This window comes from Hippocampus bargibanti, linkage group LG09, assembly GCF_051943395.1.
Source record: "Hippocampus bargibanti isolate YZ-2025 linkage group LG09, ASM5194339v1, whole genome shotgun sequence".
NCBI classification, from domain to species: domain Eukaryota; kingdom Metazoa; phylum Chordata; class Actinopteri; order Syngnathiformes; family Syngnathidae; genus Hippocampus; species Hippocampus bargibanti.
Window position 1 is genome coordinate 14286475 of NC_142742.1, and position 22235 is coordinate 14308709.

The window sequence follows — 22235 nt, forward strand, 5'->3', positions numbered from 1 at the left end:
CCGAGGTACTTGTAGCTCTTTTCAATGTCTGCTATTGTTCCTTCAGTGAGTGAGACCCCTTCAGTGTGGACTACCTTGCCCCTCTTAGTCACCATCCGACTACATTTCTCCAGCCCGAATGACATTCCGATATCACTGCTGTAGATCCTGGTTGTGTGGATCAGGGAGTCTATGTCCCTTTCGCTTGATGTCATCCATGTAGAGGAGGTGACTGATCGTAGCTCCATTTCTGAGGCGGTATCCATAGCCTGTCTTGGCGATTATCTGGCTGAGGGGGTTCAGTCCTATGCAGAACAGCAGTGGGGAGAGTGCATCACCTTGGTATATGCCACATTTGATGGACACTTGCGTTAGTGGCTTGCCATTGGCTTCAAGTGTGGTTTTCCACATCCTCATCGAGTTTGCAACAAAGGCTCTCAGGGTCCTGTTGATCTTATACAACTCCAAGCATTCATTGATCCATGTGTGCGGCATCGAGTCATATGCTTTCTTGTAATCAATCCAGGCTGTGCACAGGTTGGTATGTCGGGACCTGCAGTCTTGAGCGACTGTTCTGTCAACCAGCAGCTGATGTTTGGCACCTCTAGTATCTCTACTAATGCCTTTCTGTGCTTTGCTCATGTATTGATCCATGTGTCCACTTATCTTAGCCGCAATGATGCCTGACATGAGCTTCCATGTTGTGGAGAGACAGGTTATTGGCCGATAGTTGGAAGGAACTGCACCCTTTGAGGAATCCTTCATGATCAGGATTGTTCGCCCTTCGGTTAGCCATCCTGGGTGAGTCCCATCCATCAGCAGCTGGTTCATTTGTGCTGCTAGGCGCTCGTGGAGAGCTGTGAGTTTCTTTAGCCAGTAGGTGTGGACCATATCCGGGCCTGGTGCCGTCCAGTTTTTCATACCTGAGACTCTTCCTTGTATATCTGCCGCTGTGATGGTAACTGGGTTCTGTTCAGGGAGGGTGCTGTGCTCCTCTTTCAGAGTCACCAGCCATTGTGCACTGCTGTTATGTGCGACCTCCTTCTCCCATATGCCTTTCCAGTATCTTTCAGTTTCCAGCCTTGGAGGGTCTGCTCTGCTGTTAGAACCCTGCCACTGAGCGTACACTTTCGCAGGTTGTGTTGCGAACAGCCTGTTTATTCTTCTGGCCTCATTCTCTTTCGTGTACCTCTTTAGGCGACTGGCCAAGGCCTGGAGCCTTTGTTTGGCAGTTTCGAGTGCTTCAGGTATGGTTATCTGCATGTACCTCATGGGTATTGGCCTTTTATTCACACCTCTCTGGGTCTCCGTCAATTGACTCACATCTTTCTGAGCCGCCTTGATCTTGGCCTCCAACCGTCTTTTCCATGGTGTGTAATGAATCTCGTGGCTCTCATGGTTGCTCTTGTAGCCAAGCATGTCTAGGATCACTGATGCTGAGGTGTATATCAGCTCATTGGTTTCCGTGATCGTTCCGGTCGGGATCGTTCTCAGTGCTGCATTCACAGTTTCCATGAGACTTTCAGGTGGTACTTCACATAGCCGTTGTAATCGGTGCCTTCGTTGCCCAGTTTTCATTCTTGCCATGATCTTATCTCTCAGGTCATTTGCTGCCTCGCTCAGCATTTCATTTATTGGGGCTGGCTTCCCAATCTCATTATTCATTGGGGCTTGCCTCCCAATCTCTGGTTGAACCTCTTCCTGTGATGTGGCAGCCTGGGGCCCTTCACCTCGCAATTTGTGTTGTACCTCATCAATCTCAAGTTGTGATAGCAATTGCCGTTTGTGGATATTGGAACACTGAGCTACTAGTTGTTTCGTGGTCAACCGTGACTGTGGGTTTCGAAGTAACCATTCAGCCCCCATTCTCCGCATGTATTCCAAGCATTCCAACAGAGCCATGTTATCGCATCTCGTCCATCTCCGCTTTGTTCCAGTAGCCCATTTTTCATCAGGGTGCTCTGGTTCCCCAGCACCTGACGCAGACCTTGTTTGGCCGGGCGACGTCTGAGCCGGCATGTCATTCCATTTATTGTCTCTCATCATTGTATGAGGTAGGCATTAGTGTGAAGGGTCTTGCCCAAGGACCCACACTGGATGATGTCATTGTGCTCATTTCTGCTCATTTTCTCTGCCACAAGTGGGATTCGAACCCTCGTCTCCCATATGCCAAACCGATGCCTTATCAACTGAGCTATCCAGCCGCTATATATATATATATATATATATATATATATATATATATATATATATATATATACAGTAAAGTCTCGTTATATCGATATTTAAGGGAGTCCGAAAAAATATCGATATAACCGGGACTATCGATATATCCGATCCTGCGCCGAACTGCATTAAACAAAAGCCGCCAAAAGAGGGCAGCCAAGCGCCATATAAGAAACGGAGCTGGCCATTAGCTCCCTTTTTTTTTGGGTGAGAGATGTTCCCCCAATGTTGCCTCAAAATGGCACATATAATTCTTTAATGATTGTAAACATGTATGCTTTAATCTTCAGAACTACAGTGTATTTGAAACATATTCATAACTGGATGTGTAACAAGAAAGCATATTATCCGAATCTGAAGCCATTGTTTGGATTCACAAGCAATGCAAGACGTCTTGGCGTGAAGTCATTTTTATTTGCATTTGAATAAAAAGTGACATCGGCTGTCCTTTAATACACAGTATGGAATGTTAATAATTTTCAAAATCATCGCGCTTCAGCAGACAAAACAAGAAACATTGTTGCAAAAAACGATTGCATTCATATACAGTACAGTGGGCATGTACATAACACAACAGGGAAACTGCAACGCTTACATCTTACTGTATTATGTATACAATTTAAAAAAGTCATCAATCTTCTTCTGCTTCCCATTTTTACCTTATAACACAAACACTTCAATCTCGTCTGCTACACACGAGCTCGCGTCTGAAAATGAAAATGGCTCTGCGACACGGGTGCTGGGCACGTAACCAAGTCACCTGACCAAGTCGACCAATGGCGCGACTGATGGCGTGACACGTAACCAAGACACGTGACCAAGTTGACCAATGGCGCGACCGATGGCGTGTCACGTGACAAAGTCACACGGCCAAGTCGACCAATAGCGCGACCGATGGCGGCTCATGTGACCAAGTCGACCAATGGCGCAACCGATGGCGGCTCACGTAACAAGACACGTGACCAAGTTGACCAATGGCGCGACGGATATATCTATATAAACAACAAAAATGGCCAGCGGGGGATGAAAAGGAGCACAGTAATAACCGGATTATCGTAATAACCGGGTATCGTACTAAACGGTACTAATTATACATAAAAAGACTAGAAATGTGCAAGGGAAATGAAAATAGTATCGTAATAAGCGGTGCTATCGATGTAACCGATATCGATATAACGAGACTTTACTGTATATATATATATATATATATATATATATATATATATATATATATATATATATATATATATATAACCGATATCGATATAACGAGACTTTACTGTATATATATATATATATATATTATATATATTATATATATATATATATATATATATATATATATATATATAACAGTAAAGTCTCGTTATATCGATATTCAATGGAGTCGGAAAAAATATCGATATAACCGGACTATCGATATATCCGATCCTGCGGCATGTAAATTTTCTCCTTGCGTTCATCAAAATAGTATCGTAATAAGCAGTACTATCGATATAACCGATATCGATATAACGAGACTTTACTGTGTATATATATATATATATCCCGAGAATATCGAGTTAGAAAAAAAATCTGAATCAGAATCATCTTTATTGCCAAGTATGTAGAACACACAAGGAATTTGTTTCCGGTAGAACACGCTGCACTAGTATCGTCGTCAAAAAAACTGCTAAGTGGCACTATACAGTTCAATTTTGGCTACTGTTGAAAAATGTCGATATAACCGTACTGTCGATATATCCGTCCTGCGCCGAACTGCATTAACAAAAGCCGCCAAAAGAGGACATCCAAGCGCCATATAAGAAACGGAGCTGGCCATGAGCTCGCCATTTTGTGCCTCTTTTTTTGGGGGGGTGAGAGATCTTCCCCCAATGTTGCCTCAAAATGGCACATATAATTCTTTAATCGATTGCAAACATGTATGCTTTCCTCTTCAGAACTACAGTGTATTTGAATCATGTTCATAACTGGATGTGTAACAAGAAAGCATATTATCTGAATCTGAAGCCATTGTTGGGATTCACGAGCAATGCAAGACGTCTTGGCGTGAAGTCATTATTATTGGTGTTTTGCATTTGAATAAAAAGTGACATCGGTTGTCCTTTAATACACAGTATGGAATGTATGGTAATTTTCAAAATCATCACGCTTCAGCAGACAAAACAAGAAACCGATATAACGAGACTTTACTGTGTGTATGTATATATATATATATATATATATATATATATATATATATATATATATATATATATATATATATATATATATTCGAACAAATCGGTGTTCGAACAAAATATTCAAGATATTCTTGCTTCGGCGTTCGAACATCAATCGGTGTTCGAACGCCAATACGATGCGTGAGTACGTACGCGAGGGTGGGGAGCTGAGCGGCGCACGGGTGTATCGCTCTCTCCGTGACCAACTGTTGTCGCTAGCGGACGTGCTGCGTTTTGCTCTAGCGTTTAATATAGGTGTACGAAGAGTTTTAGCCCCTAATCATGCGTCCAAGGAAAGTAAGTGCTGCTTAAAGTGACAAAAGAAGAGTAGTGCGTACAACTATTGCATTTAAGAAAGAAATAATCACAAAAAATGAAGGAGGTGTGCGAGTGTCTGATCTGGCGAGGGAATATAGCATGGCGAAATCTACGATCAGTACGATATTAAAGAATAAGGAGGCTGTGAAATCTGGTGATGTGACTGTGGGAGTGAGAGCAAGTGTCATTGGATAGATATTTTAAGAGAAAAGAACATCCTGTAGCCGAGTCATCCGTCGCTGTCACGTCCGAGCGAGAGTGACAGTAGCTGACTCGTCGGAACGTAGTGGAATGTTTGGGATCCCAAAACAGACACGTACTAACCAAGCAGGATGTTTATTCACAAATAAAAGAAAACACAGCGAGTAAGAAGGCAGGGGGTGATCCGACCCGCTTACTATGCCAAAAAGCAAATGGCACACGAGGGTGCAAAATTACGCAATCCCGGAAGATGAATTTACGGGACGCGGGGAAAATACCTCGGACCGGATACACTCGCGCATCGAAGGAAGAGTCCAGGCAATGTGGCGAGTTGAGTCAATCATCCGGCATTGGCAAGGTGATCGCGAACCGTATAAATGCCCCGTGTCCGTGATTAGAGAATGACAGCGGGTGGCGAACAGCCGGGAGAGACAGCCGAATATATATATATATATATATATATATATATATATATATATATATATATATATATATATAAATTCGTACAGTATAACAATTCATTATGATGAAAGCACACACACACACGCACACACACACACACACACACACACACACAACACACAAACAGTGGAAAAGTACTGCCACTCAATCCACAAATATAGAAAATGGTAAAGTGTCCTTGAGAGTTTTGAAAGGCGCTTAGAAATAAACCGCATTAGTATTAATTAAAGGCAGATTAACCAAGTAAAATCAGAAAAGGCAGAATTTGAAACATATTTTTTGCTACGAATAATATCAAATGCCTATTTGGATAAACTGGTGCCATGAGGTTTAAAATAAAGACTCCTCCGCACAGAACAAAGTTTTCCTCTTTCACTGTCATTCACACATTTATTTGGTAATTGAAAACATGGAAAACGTGGAGCGTTTCTTCCGAATTTATTCGGGTTTTGTTTTTTTTTTCGTTTGGATGCCGATAAAGCGCCGGCCGTGGCCTCTGGCAATGTTTTTTCCCTTCCGCAAGGGGGCAGCATTTTCCTTTTTTCCATGTTAGCGTTTTGTTCCAGCAACATTTAAAAATTTGAATATTTAGAGTGCCAAAAACAAACACAACACGTTCAATACAAACATGTAGCCAAGAGTATAAAAAATGTATCTTAAATCTGACCACTCTTGGGAATATATTGCATCTCCCAATCATCATAATCGTGAACACGCCCCGGTTCTCCTTCATCCATGTCGCCCTTTTTCTGGTTTTGTTCAACATTACAAAAGCCAAATATTTCAATCAATCAATATCCTGTTTATCTTGCTTTCACGACTTTGTCTCTTTCGGATAACAACATTATCAAGTGTATTTTGTGAAAATAACAAATCCAAAGTATAACCATCTGTTTTTTCATTTCGGGAATTCACATTTAGGAAATACAAATGCCCAAGTGCGGCCATCTGAAAAAAATACTTTAGTACAGTCAGTATTTGTACTTTGTTACCTAAAGTACACACAAACAAATACACACGCACATAAACAAATACACACGGACACAAACAAATACACACGCACACAAACAAATACACGCGCACACAAACAAATACACGCGCACACAAACAAATACACACACACACACACACACACACACACACACACACACACACACACACACACACAAAAGTCAGTGAATAGATTCAGCCGTGTGTGAACTCCACGCTGTCAAGTCAAGCCAGCGATGAGAAACAACACAATAGCCTTCGTTGTCATGAGCTCCCCGGCTGGGAGAAACGCAACAGGTCTTAAATTACCTTGACTTCGGATCCCTCAAGGCTAAGCTGAGCAAATGTCCCACACCTACTTTTTCCCTATTCAGACTCAACCTGTTCAATTTCTCACCTTACACTTTTGTGTTTGAGCGTCACCACCCGAGCTACCGTGGTAAAACCGATAGAAACGAGGTTCCAATCAAACATTTGCGATTTTTTAAAAAAATAAACAAATTAGTTTCAAGAACAGGAAATCATGCGTACCATTTCCATTGCCTTGTGACGCAGCGAAACTGAAATTCTCCTAGTAAGTGACGACAAAGAAGATACTTACCTTGTTAAACTTTTATGGTCCGGATGGCTTGGCGTCCCAACTCAGCCCCTCTCCATTTAGAGCCTTTTTTTCTACTATGAGTCCAAAACTTTTTAGCGTCCTGAGTAGGCAAGCTTCAGGTGAGACATTGTTGGAAAGAGTCCGGAAGCAACACCGGATTCGTCTGTCGGCGCGCTTGGTCGCAGGTCAACTCAAGTACGTATTTGTATCCCAGCTGTCAACCGTCTGACGACGCCCCGCTGGGCCGCCGAGGGAAAATGGCTCGATGAGGTGGCGCTCCGGTGGAAGTGTACCGGCCCACCTGCAGGAGGCTGGCCGGCTGTTGCTCAGGTATGGATGCGGCCATGCGGTCTGTGTGAGAACGACACCTCGTGGCTAACTTGGAAAAACACAGAAAGCAATAGAATTGTCAGCTTGCAACATTCAAAAAATACACAGTACAGTACAGTACTTTTAAGAGGTTGACTTGGCCTTCTTTAAAATTTTGAAGGCATATGTTCAATAATTAATTACTTTGCTATTAAATTCTTGCCATGAGTTTAATGGCAAAATTATATTTTCATGCATTTTTTTCCAGTGATGCCTTTTCCAAAGTGCATGATACATCCATATCCAGAATAAGGAGCCACAGCTGTAGTATACATTAATACTACCAAAAAGAGCCTTTATTAATAGTTTATCAATAGTCATATCATCAACTGTATTATGTTCAATACGCTCTAAATTCTTTAATGTATTTCACCCAGGAGGTTGTAATGTTAATGTACAGTATATGATCATTAAATTTTCATGTAATTTGTGCAATACACCACTGTATTACCTTTTTGAAATCAGTTCATTTTACTCATATAAAATTTGATTTTTTTGCTAGTTATCCTTCCGAAGGTAACACTGGTTTTAAAGAAAATAATGCAATTCTAAAGTATTAATACCAAAATGTCTTTTACCGTTTAGTGTCCCAAACTTTCATGACCGCGACCAGCATCATATGGATCTTTGCTATTTTGGTAATTTCTAAAATACTAATCATCAATAGCTGAAACTGATTAAGTGTGGTTGGGTCACCACTTGAAACATTTACTCATCAGGCATGAAAAAAGTACTACTTTATTTTACACATATCTTTTCGGTCATTGCACAAATTATAAAAAGGATTCATATACATATTCTATGGTAATAAAGAGCATGTTTAATATGACAGTCTGCAAAAAGCACTGACCCCGATTTTTGATCCCATGTGGGGCTCTGACACTTTCCCATAACCCAAGAATAGGGTTACCACACTGACTGGCTGTTATTAAAACACGCAAAGTCAGCCTCTGTTTTCCTATACCGCATCAACACAACAGGGAGAGTCTTTCAACCGTGAACAAACTCGACCTACAGTACCTACCATCTCTCAATGGTAACTGAGTAACTAACTGAGTGAGTATCGGTTGAAAATGAAATTACCATTCATTGATTAATTCTTTTGTTTTAGAGTCGTTACTCTATGGTAACCCCACTGGCTTTGAGTTTCCTTGCTTGTTATACAAAATAACTTGAGTCAACAACTTAAACTGTAATCTGATCTTTGACATGTGATTGCTTTCATCATCATCTGATTAATGACTATTACAAAAATTCAAGAGTGATTGATCAGTCCCATTGTTTCTTGCAGTCACCATGGGCGGTCACGAAAAAGCAGCCACTGAAGAGCCACCAACACAACGTATTCAATTTCTTGAAGATATCAAACAAAACGCTGATGATGATGAATTAGAGCGCGACCGCACTTCTAAGACGAACAAGTCAGACGTGGAGAATGTTGGACAGCTGTTTGAGCACTGCATTCAGCAAGTGTCTTTTTTGGAGATGCAGAGAGAAGAGCTGATACAAGAGTTAATGTGTCTGCAAGAGCCCATGATGCAAATTGTGGCTCAGCTGAGGGAGAATCTAAGGGAAAAGCGGAGACTGATTGCCCTGGCTCAGATGAATAACAAGGATGTATTTGAGGAAGTGCAGCAGGTGAAGAGGAAACTCTTCAACACAGCCAGAGACTGCATTCACAGCCAAGTGATGCTGGGTGAACAAGAGTATTTGGTGGCTCAGTCGGCTTTAAGAAAGGTCAGACCAGCTAGGTGCTTTTTAGGCTCACGGGATGAGGCTGCGGGTTATCTCAGGCAAGGAACATTGACCATGATCTGATCAGTTGGAGTTATTGTGGCTTAAACAGCTAATGTCGGATCTTCCGAAGAACTGAGAAAATTTTGCAGGGAGGTTGGCGTTATACAATTACTCTCTCTTCAATATTTAGCCAATGCATAATGACCATTAACAAAGTACAGTAATCCCTCAATTCCCGCAGTCAATGGGGACCAAGATTCACCTGCAATAGATGAAAATCCTTGAAGTAGAGTTATATTATAATAACCCACGTGAGCGAGTTGCTTGTTCTGTAGCCACAAAGGGACATAAGTCTTCTTGTGCCGGTCCCAAGCCGGGATAAATACAGAGGGTTGTGTCAGGAAGGGCATCCGACGTAAAAGCTTGGCCAAAACAAACATGCGGATCAAAACTCTAAAGATGGAGGGCACTGATTTGCTGTGGCGACCCCTTGAAGGGAAAAACCGAAAGGAAAAGAAGAGGAGATAAGAGACAGGGGGTGCTGGGCGGGGCTGAGAAGATGCACAGCTAATCCACATTGCTGTAAACCAGGGGTGTCAAAGTAATTTTTTGACTTGTCTTTTCACAGGACGAGCTTAAGGCCCAAGTCCAATGTCTGACCGAGGAGTTGTTTCAGCTCCAAGAGTCCCATCAAAAACAACTGCATTCTTTGAGGGATCAGGCCAAGAGGCCATACAGACAGAGAGCCATGAGCGATGTCAACCTGTGCCGACAAGCTTCTGTTCGCCTCCAGCGCCGGCTCAGTGTTAGCATTCAGGAGTTGGAGAGCTGGTACAAGCCCCGACTCATTGCACTGCTTAAGAGGAGGCAGTTGGGAGAAAAAGCTTTGACAGTGAGCCAAGAGCATGCAACAAGCTTTCGGGCCCAACTAGAGCATCTCAAACAGGAGGTACAACGATTGCAGGAGCAAAAGTGCTGTCTGGAGCAAAGGCTCAACTTGATGCAGCAGGAGAGAGAAGAAATGATCACACATCACGAGGTACAACGCATCAACAATTGAATAGATATGATGATGGATGGTTCATGCTCATAAAATGTTTCTTTACACAGGAAGTCGAGGAGGAAGTAAAACAGGCCCTGAGGAAACTAGTGGTGGACTATGAGATTCAAAAAAGACTACAAAGAGATTTGGAAGCTGTCACCAATTATATTTTAGAAGAGATGACAAATCTCCGGTAACAAGTTTAACATTTCCTTGAAAATAATGTTAAAATTCAAGACATGTCAAATAGTCAAAGTGAGTTGAGTTCATACTTCAACATTATGTTGAGACATGACTTGAAATTGGTCATTTGTTTTTCCACCAACACTATATCTTGTGTACACATACATTTAGAAGAGTCTAACATGTAAATGTTCTATCTAGAGTCGGCGATGATGCTGCAGCGGAAGAACAGCCAAAGGATTCTACTTCCTGTCAATCCACCTAATGTTGAACATTTTTTTCTTGAAATTGGTTTTATAGGGTAAATAAAACACATAGAATGAACTGTTATTATAAGAACGACTATTTTTCTTTCTTATGTGTCATTCATCTAAATGGCTTCATTAGGGTCACGGGTGTCTTTCTTTGGGACTGGTTAACCGCAGGACAAAAATGGTGACAAAGAAACTGCAAAGCATACCACTTTACTTCAAATATTTATTATGAATATTAGCACACAAAAGCTCAGGTGCAGCACAACAGAACAGGAAATATAGAGGGAAGAAAAACGGAGGCAAGATGCAATACAGCTAGAAAATTCTAACTACTTTCACACAAATAAAGTGGAAACCTTCGTATGTACATTTGTATAAAAATGGATCTTAGTAAAAATGTGCGGATCTTAACTAACCAATTTCAGAAGAGATGCAGGAAAACAAACTCATCGGAATAAAGAACTGGAATGAGAGCTGACTTCTTGACGGTTTCATCACATCAGGGTTGAATAACTTGGATTATGACGATCTAACAAATCTAAAAGAATTGGAACCAATTCAGACCGATCACAACAGCATGTTATGATTTTCCCCCAAAACACTGGTGCCGAAATGTTGATTTAAAAGAAGTGCTTATGCACCCAACAACAAAAAGAGATCATTCGAATAAGCAGGTCAGAAGAAAAGTTGAGAATGTATTCATGCTTGGACCTCCGAATCTGCCACTCCTTCAGGATCTTCATCATTGTAGATGTTTTCAGCCTGCAGAAGAAAAAAAAGCACACATTTTCAAAATGTGCAATAATATATCGAATAACTGACGTTGCTTACAATTATTCATTACCATTTGCCACACTTGCATGATGTTGTCCTCCGACACAGAGCAGATGACCCATGGCTCATTGGGGTTCCATGAGAAGTCTGATATCTTTGCTGTGTGTCCACCATGGATGAACTGAATCAAAAATATGTGCGAATGACGTTACATTCCTGGTAAAGGCCCAATTTAAAGAAGAAAAGCCAATTGCGCCAACCGACCAGTAGCTCAGGGGGTCCATCCTCTGCATCCTCGGGAGACTGCTCCTCGCCAATCTTACTGAGGTCCCACACATTTAGTCTCCGGTCTGTGCCGCTGGAGGCCAGAATGGTTTCGTTATGAGGAGACCATTGCACCTGAAATTCAAAAATAGGAGACATTTAATTTCAAGACCACTAAAATGATACACGCAAAGCTAATTCTCAACATAGTGTTTTATTTTTTAGTATTATTTGATGTCAGGTCCAGACATAAGCGGACATAATAAGGTGCACTGGAGTACAAGGCGCATCCACAATGAATGGTGTATTTTCAAACCTTTATCATATATAAGGCGCACCGGAGTAAAGGTGCACCTTCAATGAATGAAAAAGGTTTTCCAAATATCATATAGAAAGATACAAATGTTTTCCAAATATAAGGCACACCACATTTTAAGGCGCGACAGTAGAGGCTGGGGTTATGCACAACTTCTACAGGGGGAAATGGAGTCGGTGGCTGCTGACAGGTGTTGCGAGACCTGTTGTGGCTCAATATTACTTCACATATAAGGCGCAGTGTCATCTTTTGAAGGAAATAAAGACTCTTGGGCGTGCCTTATAGACCGGAAAATACAGTAAGTAATTAGAGCGCTTTGATGAAAAACAATGCTCAATGAAATGTTTCTGTCTTCGTGTACCCAATCATCAATCAAACTCAAGTTTTGCAAATACAGTATATACAATTTGAATTGGGGGGGGGGGGGGGGGGGGGGGGGCAATCTAAGAATGTATACTCGAAATATTTCTTGTGTTCAAACATTTCCTTTCACCAAGCAAAGACAAAAATGTACTTTACCCGAATATTCACTTACTTGACAACACATTTTCAGTATGCAGCGCTATCTATCCATCCCTCTATCCAGGAGCTGCCTTGTCTGCAGCTCCTGTATTTTGTTTTTCTATTTCTTTTCCTTCCCTCACTTTGCTATGAAATGTAAATGCTCCCAGTGTGAGACTAATCTCTGTATTCAATGAGCCCATTTTTTAAATATAGGCTAATGTTTTCATATTATTTTAAAACAAAAAAGCAAAAAAACTAAACAGGTATCCCATAATCACATTGGCTATCAAAATCATTTACCTGGAAGATCTCATCTTTGTGAGACTCGAAGGAGTGCAGCTTCAGCTTCAAATTTCTCAGGTCCCACAAAGCCACGGTCTAAAACACATCCACATTAACTCCCACTGATAATACTAAGACTGGTGGCAATCATAAGGAGCGTAAACCCACTTTGTCTGCGGAGCCGGTAGCCAGGATGAACTCACTGTACGGATTGAAAGACAAGCAGTTGACCTCGGCAGTGTGGGCATCCACCGCGTGACTGGGCTTGGATGTGTTGTTGGATCGCGTGTCCCATCTTTCCAAGGAAATAAATTGTCAGGCTTGAAGACAATGCTGTACTCCAGTGTTTATGTTGTGTTCAATTTATCTTACATCATGAGTTTCTGGTCATCAGCCACAGACCCAAAGAGTGACTCATGGAGCAGATGCCAGGAGACATCCTCCACAACAGCGGTATGGCCTGTGAAGATCGTCTTTGCATCCACTATCTTTCCCTCCTTTGGCACTGTGCTGATGTCCCACAAGCAGATAGTCTGAAGAGCATGCAGACATTGGTCAGAAACTGGCACAAGAACAAATGAGAAATTATCATTTTAGTTGTTTAGTTTAAAAAAATAAATAAAAATCACATGGTCATCCGAAGCACTGAGGAGGCAGCCGCTTAGGTTTGGATTCCAGGAGAGGCCGTAGCCCTCTTTCTGGTGACCTCTCAAGCGAAGGTCTGGGGTGCACTCTCCAGAGGGGTCTAGAGGGAGGAAATATACATAAATATTGACGAGGCAATCAGAATCAGAAAACCTTTATTTGTCCCACAATGGAGAAATTTGCAAGTCTGAGGAGAGAGAATGACGGAGATTAATCCAGGACTGTGAAGCATGACCTTGATTGTTACCTGGCTTGGACGGGTGCTTAGTGTAATCAAAGACTAGCACATCACTGGTTGGAGTCTTGGTGGCAATTATGCAAGGGTTTTGGGGCATGTACCGGGCTCTGTTGACTTCTCCTTCATGATTGATTTTGATTTCAATCTCTATCTTTCCACTCACAGAGCCAAAACCACCAAACTCTGGAACAACACACATAAAAACAACACGATTAATCCTGATCAATCTAAACAATTCAACAGGGAAAATATTGAAGGCAGGATACACGACAAAATACCAGATCCCGATGTCACCCACTGAGATTCTAAGGGACATTCAAATCAATTTCTAAAAACGTTGCACATTTACAATGCATTATTTTGGATTGAGGGAGATATGGGGAAGAAAAAAGGGGGGCTGTCATTGGGTTTGTTTTGTTTCACTGGCTATTGTGACAGGATAAATCCAACAACACAATTATGAACACGATGAGGTGATTAACTACTCCAACAAATTTTCCAACATCCAGTCTACTGAAATGTTACATTTTTGTGAAATTACTTTTTCCACAAAACAGCGCTCCCTTTTTGCAAGACAAAGTTATTTTGTCTTTCATGAATGGTTCTTGGATTGCGGTACGGTGACTGCATGCCATTTCAATTTGAATATTGTTTTGTTTGTTTTTCATCAACAGGAAAGCTAACGATCATTACAACTAATGTGAATAATAATCCTAAATCTTAACACAATCGTTCCCGACCAGTGTGTTTGGAGTTAATCAAGTGTGCCGTGAAAAATAAACCACTTTCCTATAATTGTAGGGAAAATTATCGATTTCATGACTACAATTTATCTTTGTTCAACTGTCTATGAAAGCAACACAGAGGCGAGCAGTGTCTATTTGTTGTGATATTTTAATCTGATAGTGGCTCATCAGATTTTTCTCAAATGTCAAATACCCTCTTTAGTTAGGTAACACAAAATAAACAACATTATACTGTTGCTTACCTCCTTTCTCACTGTCATAGTGGGAGGCATCAAATTGAGCATCATCATTGGGGAGCTGAACGCTAGCAATCACAAGGTGGTTCTGCTCATCTGAGGTGTGGGTCCCCAGAACCAATCTGTGTACACTGTAATCCTTTCCTTCTGGTCTGTGAATAGAAGTATTGCATTTCGTTTTCAATTTATTCTTTGTGATACTTCGTACAACCGTTGCCGCCTACCTGGTAACATCTGGCAGCCACTGAGCAGTTAGACTGGGCCACTCCAGGGCATGAGTCATGACCAGGTCGTAGAGGAAAGGGGTGTTCTTCTTCCAGATCTTGTACTCCTCATTGATCACCCTCTCCTCCACAGCATCGTCAAAGGCAGCTAAAATAGAAGTTTATGGGTTAATACGACGTGTTCAAACAATGTATGATATATACATACACATAATACAATACATCATTGAAGAGATATGCATGACGGAGAGAGGGGTTTTCAACAACGAGACGGTGCCTAATTAAATTTTTAGCTCCAGCGTTTATTTTGGTGTGCAGATCACATTGGGACACGTTGCAAAAGTGACAGGGAACAAAGAACAAGTACAACTCAGCCAGCAATTTAAGCACAAGACTTACCCAAAACTCCAAGTGGAACGACAAAATATCACGCACTAGTAGATTGGACACGGGGTATTGAATACACTCGTGGCAGCTAACGCTACATTTGGCTAACAGCTAGCTTGTACGTTTGTAACAATAAAATGAGACGCGTGCAGACCCGCCAAGACCGGACCAACTAGTCCAACAGTTTCGGTATTTCAGGGTATCCAAAAACTTAATTGCACCAAGTAGATAGGAAAAGTATTCATACCGTCTTTGTCAGCCATGGCGCCTTTGTTGAAAAGCTAATACTTTCCGGGGCGAGCGCTTTGAAGACAGCACGGAGCTACTGCAATGGCGCCAACTCCGCCGAGCACGATTATCCAATCGCTGTCGCGGAAACGCAACCGGAAGTACAACACAGCGTTCGCGTCCCACCCCTTCGACCATGTTGGAAAGCGCTGTAGAGTCCGGCATGCTGGGAAGTTCTCTTCCGCAAACCTATCCCTCTTTCCGTCTTGAATTCCGTGAAATGGACGATCGTCAGCTGGACCTGACAGACGCTCAGAAAGAAACCAAGTCCAAGTACCCTCCAATTAACAAGAAATATGAATGTGAGTGAAACGTTCACTAATACTGTAGTAGAAGTTATATCTTAACTTAGCGTACTAATAGACTATTCGAATAGCCTGAAAATAATTTACCTTTTGGGCTGGGCGATCTGGCCTCAAAATATAATCTGTAATTTTTAACACCAAAAGGTTTATTTCGGGTTTAATTAATTTATCCACCTTTGTCTATACTGTAGAACAAGCGAATTGCAATTACCGCATTCAAAACATGTTTCTTTGCCTATCAGCTGATTTGCGGCGCAAGGCAGACTACACTTTCGGTACATTTTTACTGGGGATAGATGACTATGTTGATTCACAGCGACAGAGCAAAGTTTTATTTCAGACATATACAGTATATGCATACTCTTTAATCATATTCAGGATACAAATGTAATATCAACATACACACCACTGTATGAAACCCAGCCCTTCAACAATTAAGGTTGTAGATTCTCAACAATTTAATGGCCAGTTTAATGGTTTAATGGTCAGTATTGGAAAAGACGATATTTTAGTACTGTCTCAAGTTATGGACATTTCTTCTTACAGATTTGGATCATACAGCAGATGTACAGTGAGTGTCTGTTCATCTCAGAGTTCATTCACAATTTTAGGGTTTCAGACACTTAAGATTGTTATGTTCACATTTGATTATCCTTTCAAAGAATCCACTCCTGGGGAGACTCCCTGGAGGAAGCCTTTGAGCAATGTGCCATGGGCATGTTTGGCTACATGACGGACACCGAAACAGTGGAACCCACCAATACTGTAGAAGTGGAGTCAGAGGGTAAGAAATGTGATTGCGATCAATAACTCTGTACAAAGAGTAATGCTTTCCTGTGTACATCTACAGGGGAAGATTTGGAATCTCTGCTCTTCCATTTCCTAGATGACTGGTTGTACAAATTTAGTGCAGATCTGTTTTTTGTTCCCAGAGTGAGTGTGTTTTTTATAACTTACTGAAAGTGACACCATCAACATACACGCACACACCCCAAAAAAGCTGTTCCTCTGCAAGACGGAGACATCTCAGAAATATGCATTTAACACATCGCCAAACATTTGTCCTAATACAATATTTAAAGATTCTAACTCGTAGATGACATTGTTACAACATTTCTGAAATGATATTTTTATTCTATGGCTACAATATTCAATGTTGTTTTATTTATGTTTCTTCCAACAGGAGGTCAAAGTTTTGTACATTGACCGAAGGCGTTTTAGGGTTCGCTCCATTGGGTAATGTTGACCTTTTAATGATGATGTTACTTCAGAATATATTTACCTATCAATCTCATTAGGTTGATCTTTTTCATCCCTCACTATTCATTATCTTTTGTGTTTTTAAGGTGGGGTGAAGAATTTTCGTTGTCAAAGCATCCACAGGTGCGAATCCAGACAAAAGATTGTTCAAAGAAACATGACAAACTGACAGAAAATGAGATGGAAATGTTTCTTTCCCCTCTCCTCCCGCAGGGTACAGAAGTGAAAGCCATCACATATTCTGCGATGCAAATCCACGATCAAGAAAAACCTGAGATATTTACCATTGTTGATATCTGATGCTTTAAAATGTTGATTATGCAACAGTTTCATTGGGACAGGAATCCATTGATGGCCAGATTTTATGGTCTTTTTATGTAAGAATTGTTATCATTGAGTTGTAAAGAGTTGCTGCTCCTTGGTTCTCTTATAGATTAAGAGTGTGTGATATTGGATTAACTATCAATAGCCAGTGCAGTGTACACACAATTCAGTCATTATTAATTGTTGATGTGATTCAGAAATGTTTTGTTTTGAAGAATTATTTATTGCATTGGGAAAACAATGCCTCTCAAGTTTATTACACAAATAATACGTTTGCATACATCGATTTTCATAATACTGTTTATATTAGGGTAATGTATGAGCCGCACTTAGAGTAAGAGAAGGTGTATGTTCTGGGTAGGTCCCCAGTCATTCGTAGGGCACACATGGAGAACCATTCATCAAAACTCGCGCAATCATGGGGAGAGGAATGCAGAGTTGAGATTCAAACTGAGAACCACTCGACAGGGGTTTATTTTGAATCCAATGCAATTTAAAAACGATTAACTTGTGATTTGGATCTTTCTGATGACACATTGTTACTACAAAAAGCTTACATGACTGGAAGTACTTAGTCTTGACATTGCAAATATAGTAACGCACTGGTGTCAAAGTCAAGACGCGGGGGCCAGACTGTGCCCGCCACATCCTTTTATGTGGCCCGCAAAAGCAAATCAAGCTTGTTCTATGAAACATATTTGCACAGTTAAACATTTCAGTCTTCTGTCATTTCTATACGCATAGAATACTTTGTTTTAATCTTTTGACCCCCCTTTCAATTTTCCTGCTGTAGATTGAACATTTCTCCATTGTGGGACTGTTAAAGGCTTTCTGATTCTTATTCTGATGTAAGATTTCATGATTCTTGTTAAAGTCTGAACCAAAATTTAAAATTTCCACAATAACTAATTATTCTTGACTTCTGATTTTAAAACTAGTTATTCATAAATGTGTTGTGAACTGTGTATGTAATATGGGGAGGTGATCGACCTTTTATATGGTTTCCCCAAATTCCGAAAGGCCTTCCAAGGCAAACCATAACTACAACATGGTCCACGGCAAACATGAGTTAGACACCCCTACAACGAGCTACGCCACACTGACTTCAGATGACCCTTACAAATTCCAGAGACCAGAAGATCAGTCAAGTTGCACCCCCTCTATCAACTGGACGGAAATCCATCGCAATTGCAGCAGGCCACAGCAGCCCTAAGCCACAGCGATATTGTGGGACACGTCCAGCTAGGAAGAGGGGGCTTTGGCCTTACAAACAAATCAATCAATCAAAGAAGTAAAACGGTGATGGAAGAGCTGCGCCGCCAAGAGTAAGCTGAAAGAACTTCGAAGGCTGTCTCTCTTGCCAAGCAGGGACAATGGATGAGGTGGGAAGGCCTGGAGAAGCGAAAGCTCAGCTGGAGGGATCTCTGGGAAATGGAGGCAAGCAACATCAGCTTCATCATCAGAGCAATCAATGATGTGCTCCCATCTCCAAAAAACCACCAGTGGTATGGCGAAGACCCAACCTGTGACCTCTGTCCAACTCCAGGAACTCTCAAACACATCCTGACCGGTTGTAAAACCAGCCTCGCACAAGGCCGCTACACCTGAAGGGACAACCAGGTCCTGAAGAGTTTGGCAGTTGTCCTTGAGAGTAAGAGGAATACCATCAACTGCTTGCCCATGAGAGCCGCTACTTCCAGCACAGCACCATTGACTTTCATCCGAGAGGGAGAGAAAAAGCCCAAACATCCTCCTGCAAAACTAGAGGTTGGACAGCTGGCCAGGGCCCCGGATTGGAAGATGCGGGTTGACATTGGCCAGCAATTGGTTTTCCCAGTGGAGATTGCAGCCACCACCCTAAGATCAGACTTGGTGCTCTGGTCCCCTTCACTCAAGGCTGTCTACATCACAGAACTTACAGTCCCGTGGGAAAACTCAGTTGAAGAGGCCTATGAGCGCAAGAAGCTGCGCTACACAGAACTCACAGTGGATACGCAACAGCGAGGATGGAAAGCCAAGGTCTATCCCATTGAAGTTGGATGAAGAGGTTTTGTGGCTTCCTCCACCATCGGACTTCTAAAATCCATGGACAGGCTCTGCGGCACACAGTTAGATCACTCTCCGAAGCGACAGAAAGAAGCAGCCAGTGGATCTGGATGAAGAGGAAGGACCCTTGGTGGGCTGATAGATCAGCAACTTCACACAAATCTTCAACAGATACCTGGAGCAGTGTGAAGTCCCATCCTGCTTCAAACAGTCTACTATCGTCCCAGTTCCAAAGAAACCAGCACCCTCGGGATTGAACGACTATAGACCTGTTGCTCTGACGTCTGTGGTCATGAAGTCCTTTGAACGCCTCGTGCTGAACCACCTAAAGAACATCACCGGACCTCTGCTAGATCCTCTTCAGTTTGCCTACCGGGCAAACAGGTCTGTGGAGGATGCAGTCAACATTGGACTGCATCACATCCTCGACCACCTTGACAACACAGGAACCTACGCAAGGATCCTGTTTGTGGACTACAGCTCTGCGTTCAATACCATCATCCCAGAACTCCTCATCCCCAAACTTCTCCAGCTTGGTGTGTCCCCCACGATCTGCCAGTGGACCCTCAGCTTCCTGACAGGACGGACACAACAGGTCAGACTGGGAAATATATCATCCACAACACGAACCACGAGCACTGGAGCCCCGCAGGGATGCGTCCTCTCTCCATTGCTCTTCTCTCTCTACACGAACGACTGCACCTCAACGCACCCAGCTGTCAAATTCATAAAGTTCGCAGACGACACCACGGTCATCGGTCTCATCAAAGACGGCGACGAGTCTGCGTACCGACAACAAGTGGAGCAGCTGGAGCTCTGGTGCAGCCGTCACAACCTGGAGCTGAACACGCTCAAGACAGTTGAGATGATGGTGGACTTCAGGAAACATCCATCACCACAGCTACCCCTCACACTATCCAACTGCCTGGTGTCAACCGTTGAGACCTTCAAGTTCCTGGGAATCACAGTCTCCCAGGACATGAAGTGGGAGGTCAACACCAACTCTATCCTGAAAAAGGCCCAACAGAGAATGTACTTCCTGAGGCTGCTAAAGAAGCATGGCCTGCCACAGGAGGTGCTGCAACATTTCTACACGGCTGTCATCGAATCCATACTGTGTTCTTCCATCACCGTTTGGTTCGGGGCCGCCACAAAAATGGACAAAATCCGACTTCAACGGACAGTTAGGACGGCGGAAAAAATCATTGGCACCGCCCTACCCACTCTCGAGGATTTGCACACTGCAAGAATCCAAACTAGGGCGCGGAAAATCCTACTGGACCCTCCGCACCCTGCCCACCACCTTTTCCAGCTACTCCCCTCAGGCAGGCGCTACCGATCCATGCGCACCAAATCCAGCAGACATTTAAACAGCTTCTTCCCCCAAGCCATTAACTCTTTGAACTCTTTCAACAGTAGCCAAAATGGAACTGTATAGTGCCACTTAGCAGTTTTTTTGACAACGATACTAGTGCAGCGTGTTCTACCGGAAACAAATTCCTTGTGTGTTCTACATACTTGGCAATAAAGATGATTCTGATTCTGATTAAGACACCCCCTCACCAGCTTCTCAACATCTGATTGGGCATGGGACACAAGCGCGGGCATGATCAACCTGTCGCTGGCCACCATCGATGAGGGTGGCGAGTGATGAAAGGCCGAAACACACAGTGAATCTTTGGAGCACGACTGATGTGTCCCAAATTCACAACCTTCCCATCCCTGAGGCACAGCTCCCACACCACTCTCAACATCAAGGCCAACTCTCATGTGAGGACCATGCATTGGCACAAACGGACAGAATAACATAATGTCCAGTGTTTCATTATTCTAACATAACCACAACTATTTAAAACAGTCCACCCAATCAGGTCAGTTGTGGGACAAAATAATTTTATCCTATATTGTATTGTAAAAATATTTTGATGGCAGTTCAAATATTATATTTTGTGGATTTTTTTCAGGTGTCTATATTGAGGTTTTCTTTTTTTAACCATGCACTTTTGCTCCTTCATCAGAATATGCTCATTACTTTTGGCAAGAAATACATAGAGACAGGTAATGTCAACTATCATTAAGTTCCTGATAGTGTTGCCTCTAATTCAGGTTCCCCAAAAAATTGATAGGGATGGCGACTGCCAATAATATACTTGCCACTCTTCTTCTTTTCCTTTCGGGTTTTCCCTTCAAGGGGCCGCCACAGCAAATCAGTGTCCTCCATCTTTAGAGGTTTGATCCGCATGTTTGTTTTGGCCAAGCTTTTATGTCGGATGCCCTTCCTGACACAACCCTCTGTATTGATCCGGGCATGGGACCGGCACAAGAAGACTTATGTCCCTTTGTTGCTACAGAACAAGCAACGCGCTCAGTAAAAGTACATATCAATATATTTGGGAGGCCTGACAATGAATGGCTAAACCCACCAGACCTCTCCCACAGTGTGGGAGAGGACCTATACAACAGTGAATGTCAATCTGAAGTTTGTGGTTTACAGAGCTTTCACGTTAGGATTTTTTATAATAAATGATACATTTAATAATGTCTCATTTACGACATCTTGTACCTCTCTCAGTGAATGTCAATCTGAAGTTTGTGGTTTACAGAGCTTTCATGTTAGGATTTTTTATAATAAATGATACATTTAATAATGTCTCATTTACGACATCTTGTACCTCTGCGTGGGTAAAATAGAGGTAAAAGATCTACGTTCTGTATAAAAATAACATTTCAAATTAAGTTTTTCATGAAAAGGTTTGAATCGTTTTTTTTGGGGGGGGGCGGTGACTATGACGTTCTTTCCGTTGCTTACTTC

General features: G+C 42.2%; 3 protein-coding genes across 5 annotated transcripts; 2 read left to right on the forward strand and 1 right to left on the reverse strand.

The window, feature by feature from the left end:
* The first annotated feature begins 7004 nt into the window (after positions 1-7004).
* LOC148893743 (syncoilin-like) lies at positions 7005-10730 on the forward strand. 2 transcript variants are annotated; one of them, XM_089003569.1, is made up of 5 exons: positions 7005-7329; positions 8660-9105; positions 9734-10144; positions 10216-10340; positions 10532-10730. In XM_089003569.1, the coding sequence occupies exons 2-5, from the start codon at positions 8665-8667 to the stop codon at positions 10593-10595; spliced, it is 1041 nt and encodes a 346-aa protein (XP_088859695.1). In that variant the 5' UTR covers positions 7005-7329; positions 8660-8664; the 3' UTR covers positions 10596-10730. The 2 variants fall into 2 exon arrangements, with proteins under 2 accessions (XP_088859695.1, XP_088859696.1); XM_089003570.1 differs by lacking the exon at positions 7005-7329 and adding an exon at positions 8137-8424.
* Positions 10731-10835: 105 nt separating this feature from the next.
* On the reverse strand, positions 10836-15579 carry rbbp4 (retinoblastoma binding protein 4). 2 transcript variants are annotated; one of them, XM_089003567.1, is made up of 11 exons: positions 15213-15355; positions 14814-14961; positions 14596-14741; positions 13617-13790; positions 13354-13469; positions 13097-13257; positions 12893-13019; positions 12743-12820; positions 11623-11757; positions 11429-11539; positions 10836-11346 (listed from the first exon to the last, which is right to left on the reverse strand). In XM_089003567.1, the coding sequence occupies exons 2-11, from the start codon at positions 14870-14872 to the stop codon at positions 11284-11286; spliced, it is 1170 nt and encodes a 389-aa protein (XP_088859693.1). In that variant the 5' UTR covers positions 14873-14961; positions 15213-15355; the 3' UTR covers positions 10836-11283. The 2 variants fall into 2 exon arrangements, with proteins under 2 accessions (XP_088859693.1, XP_088859692.1); XM_089003566.1 differs by lacking the exon at positions 15213-15355 and adding an exon at positions 15448-15579 and having other exon boundaries at positions 10837-11346.
* A 43-nt stretch (positions 15580-15622) lies between these two features.
* tslig1 (tRNA splicing ligase complex subunit 1) lies at positions 15623-18287 on the forward strand. Its single transcript, XM_089003571.1, has 7 exons — positions 15623-15790; positions 16340-16364; positions 16456-16577; positions 16644-16726; positions 16977-17029; positions 17140-17176; positions 17267-18287. Exons 1-7 carry the CDS (start codon positions 15625-15627, stop codon positions 17351-17353), a joined length of 573 nt encoding a protein of 190 aa, XP_088859697.1. The 5' UTR covers positions 15623-15624; the 3' UTR covers positions 17354-18287.
* The last annotated feature ends 3948 nt before the right edge of the window (positions 18288-22235 follow it).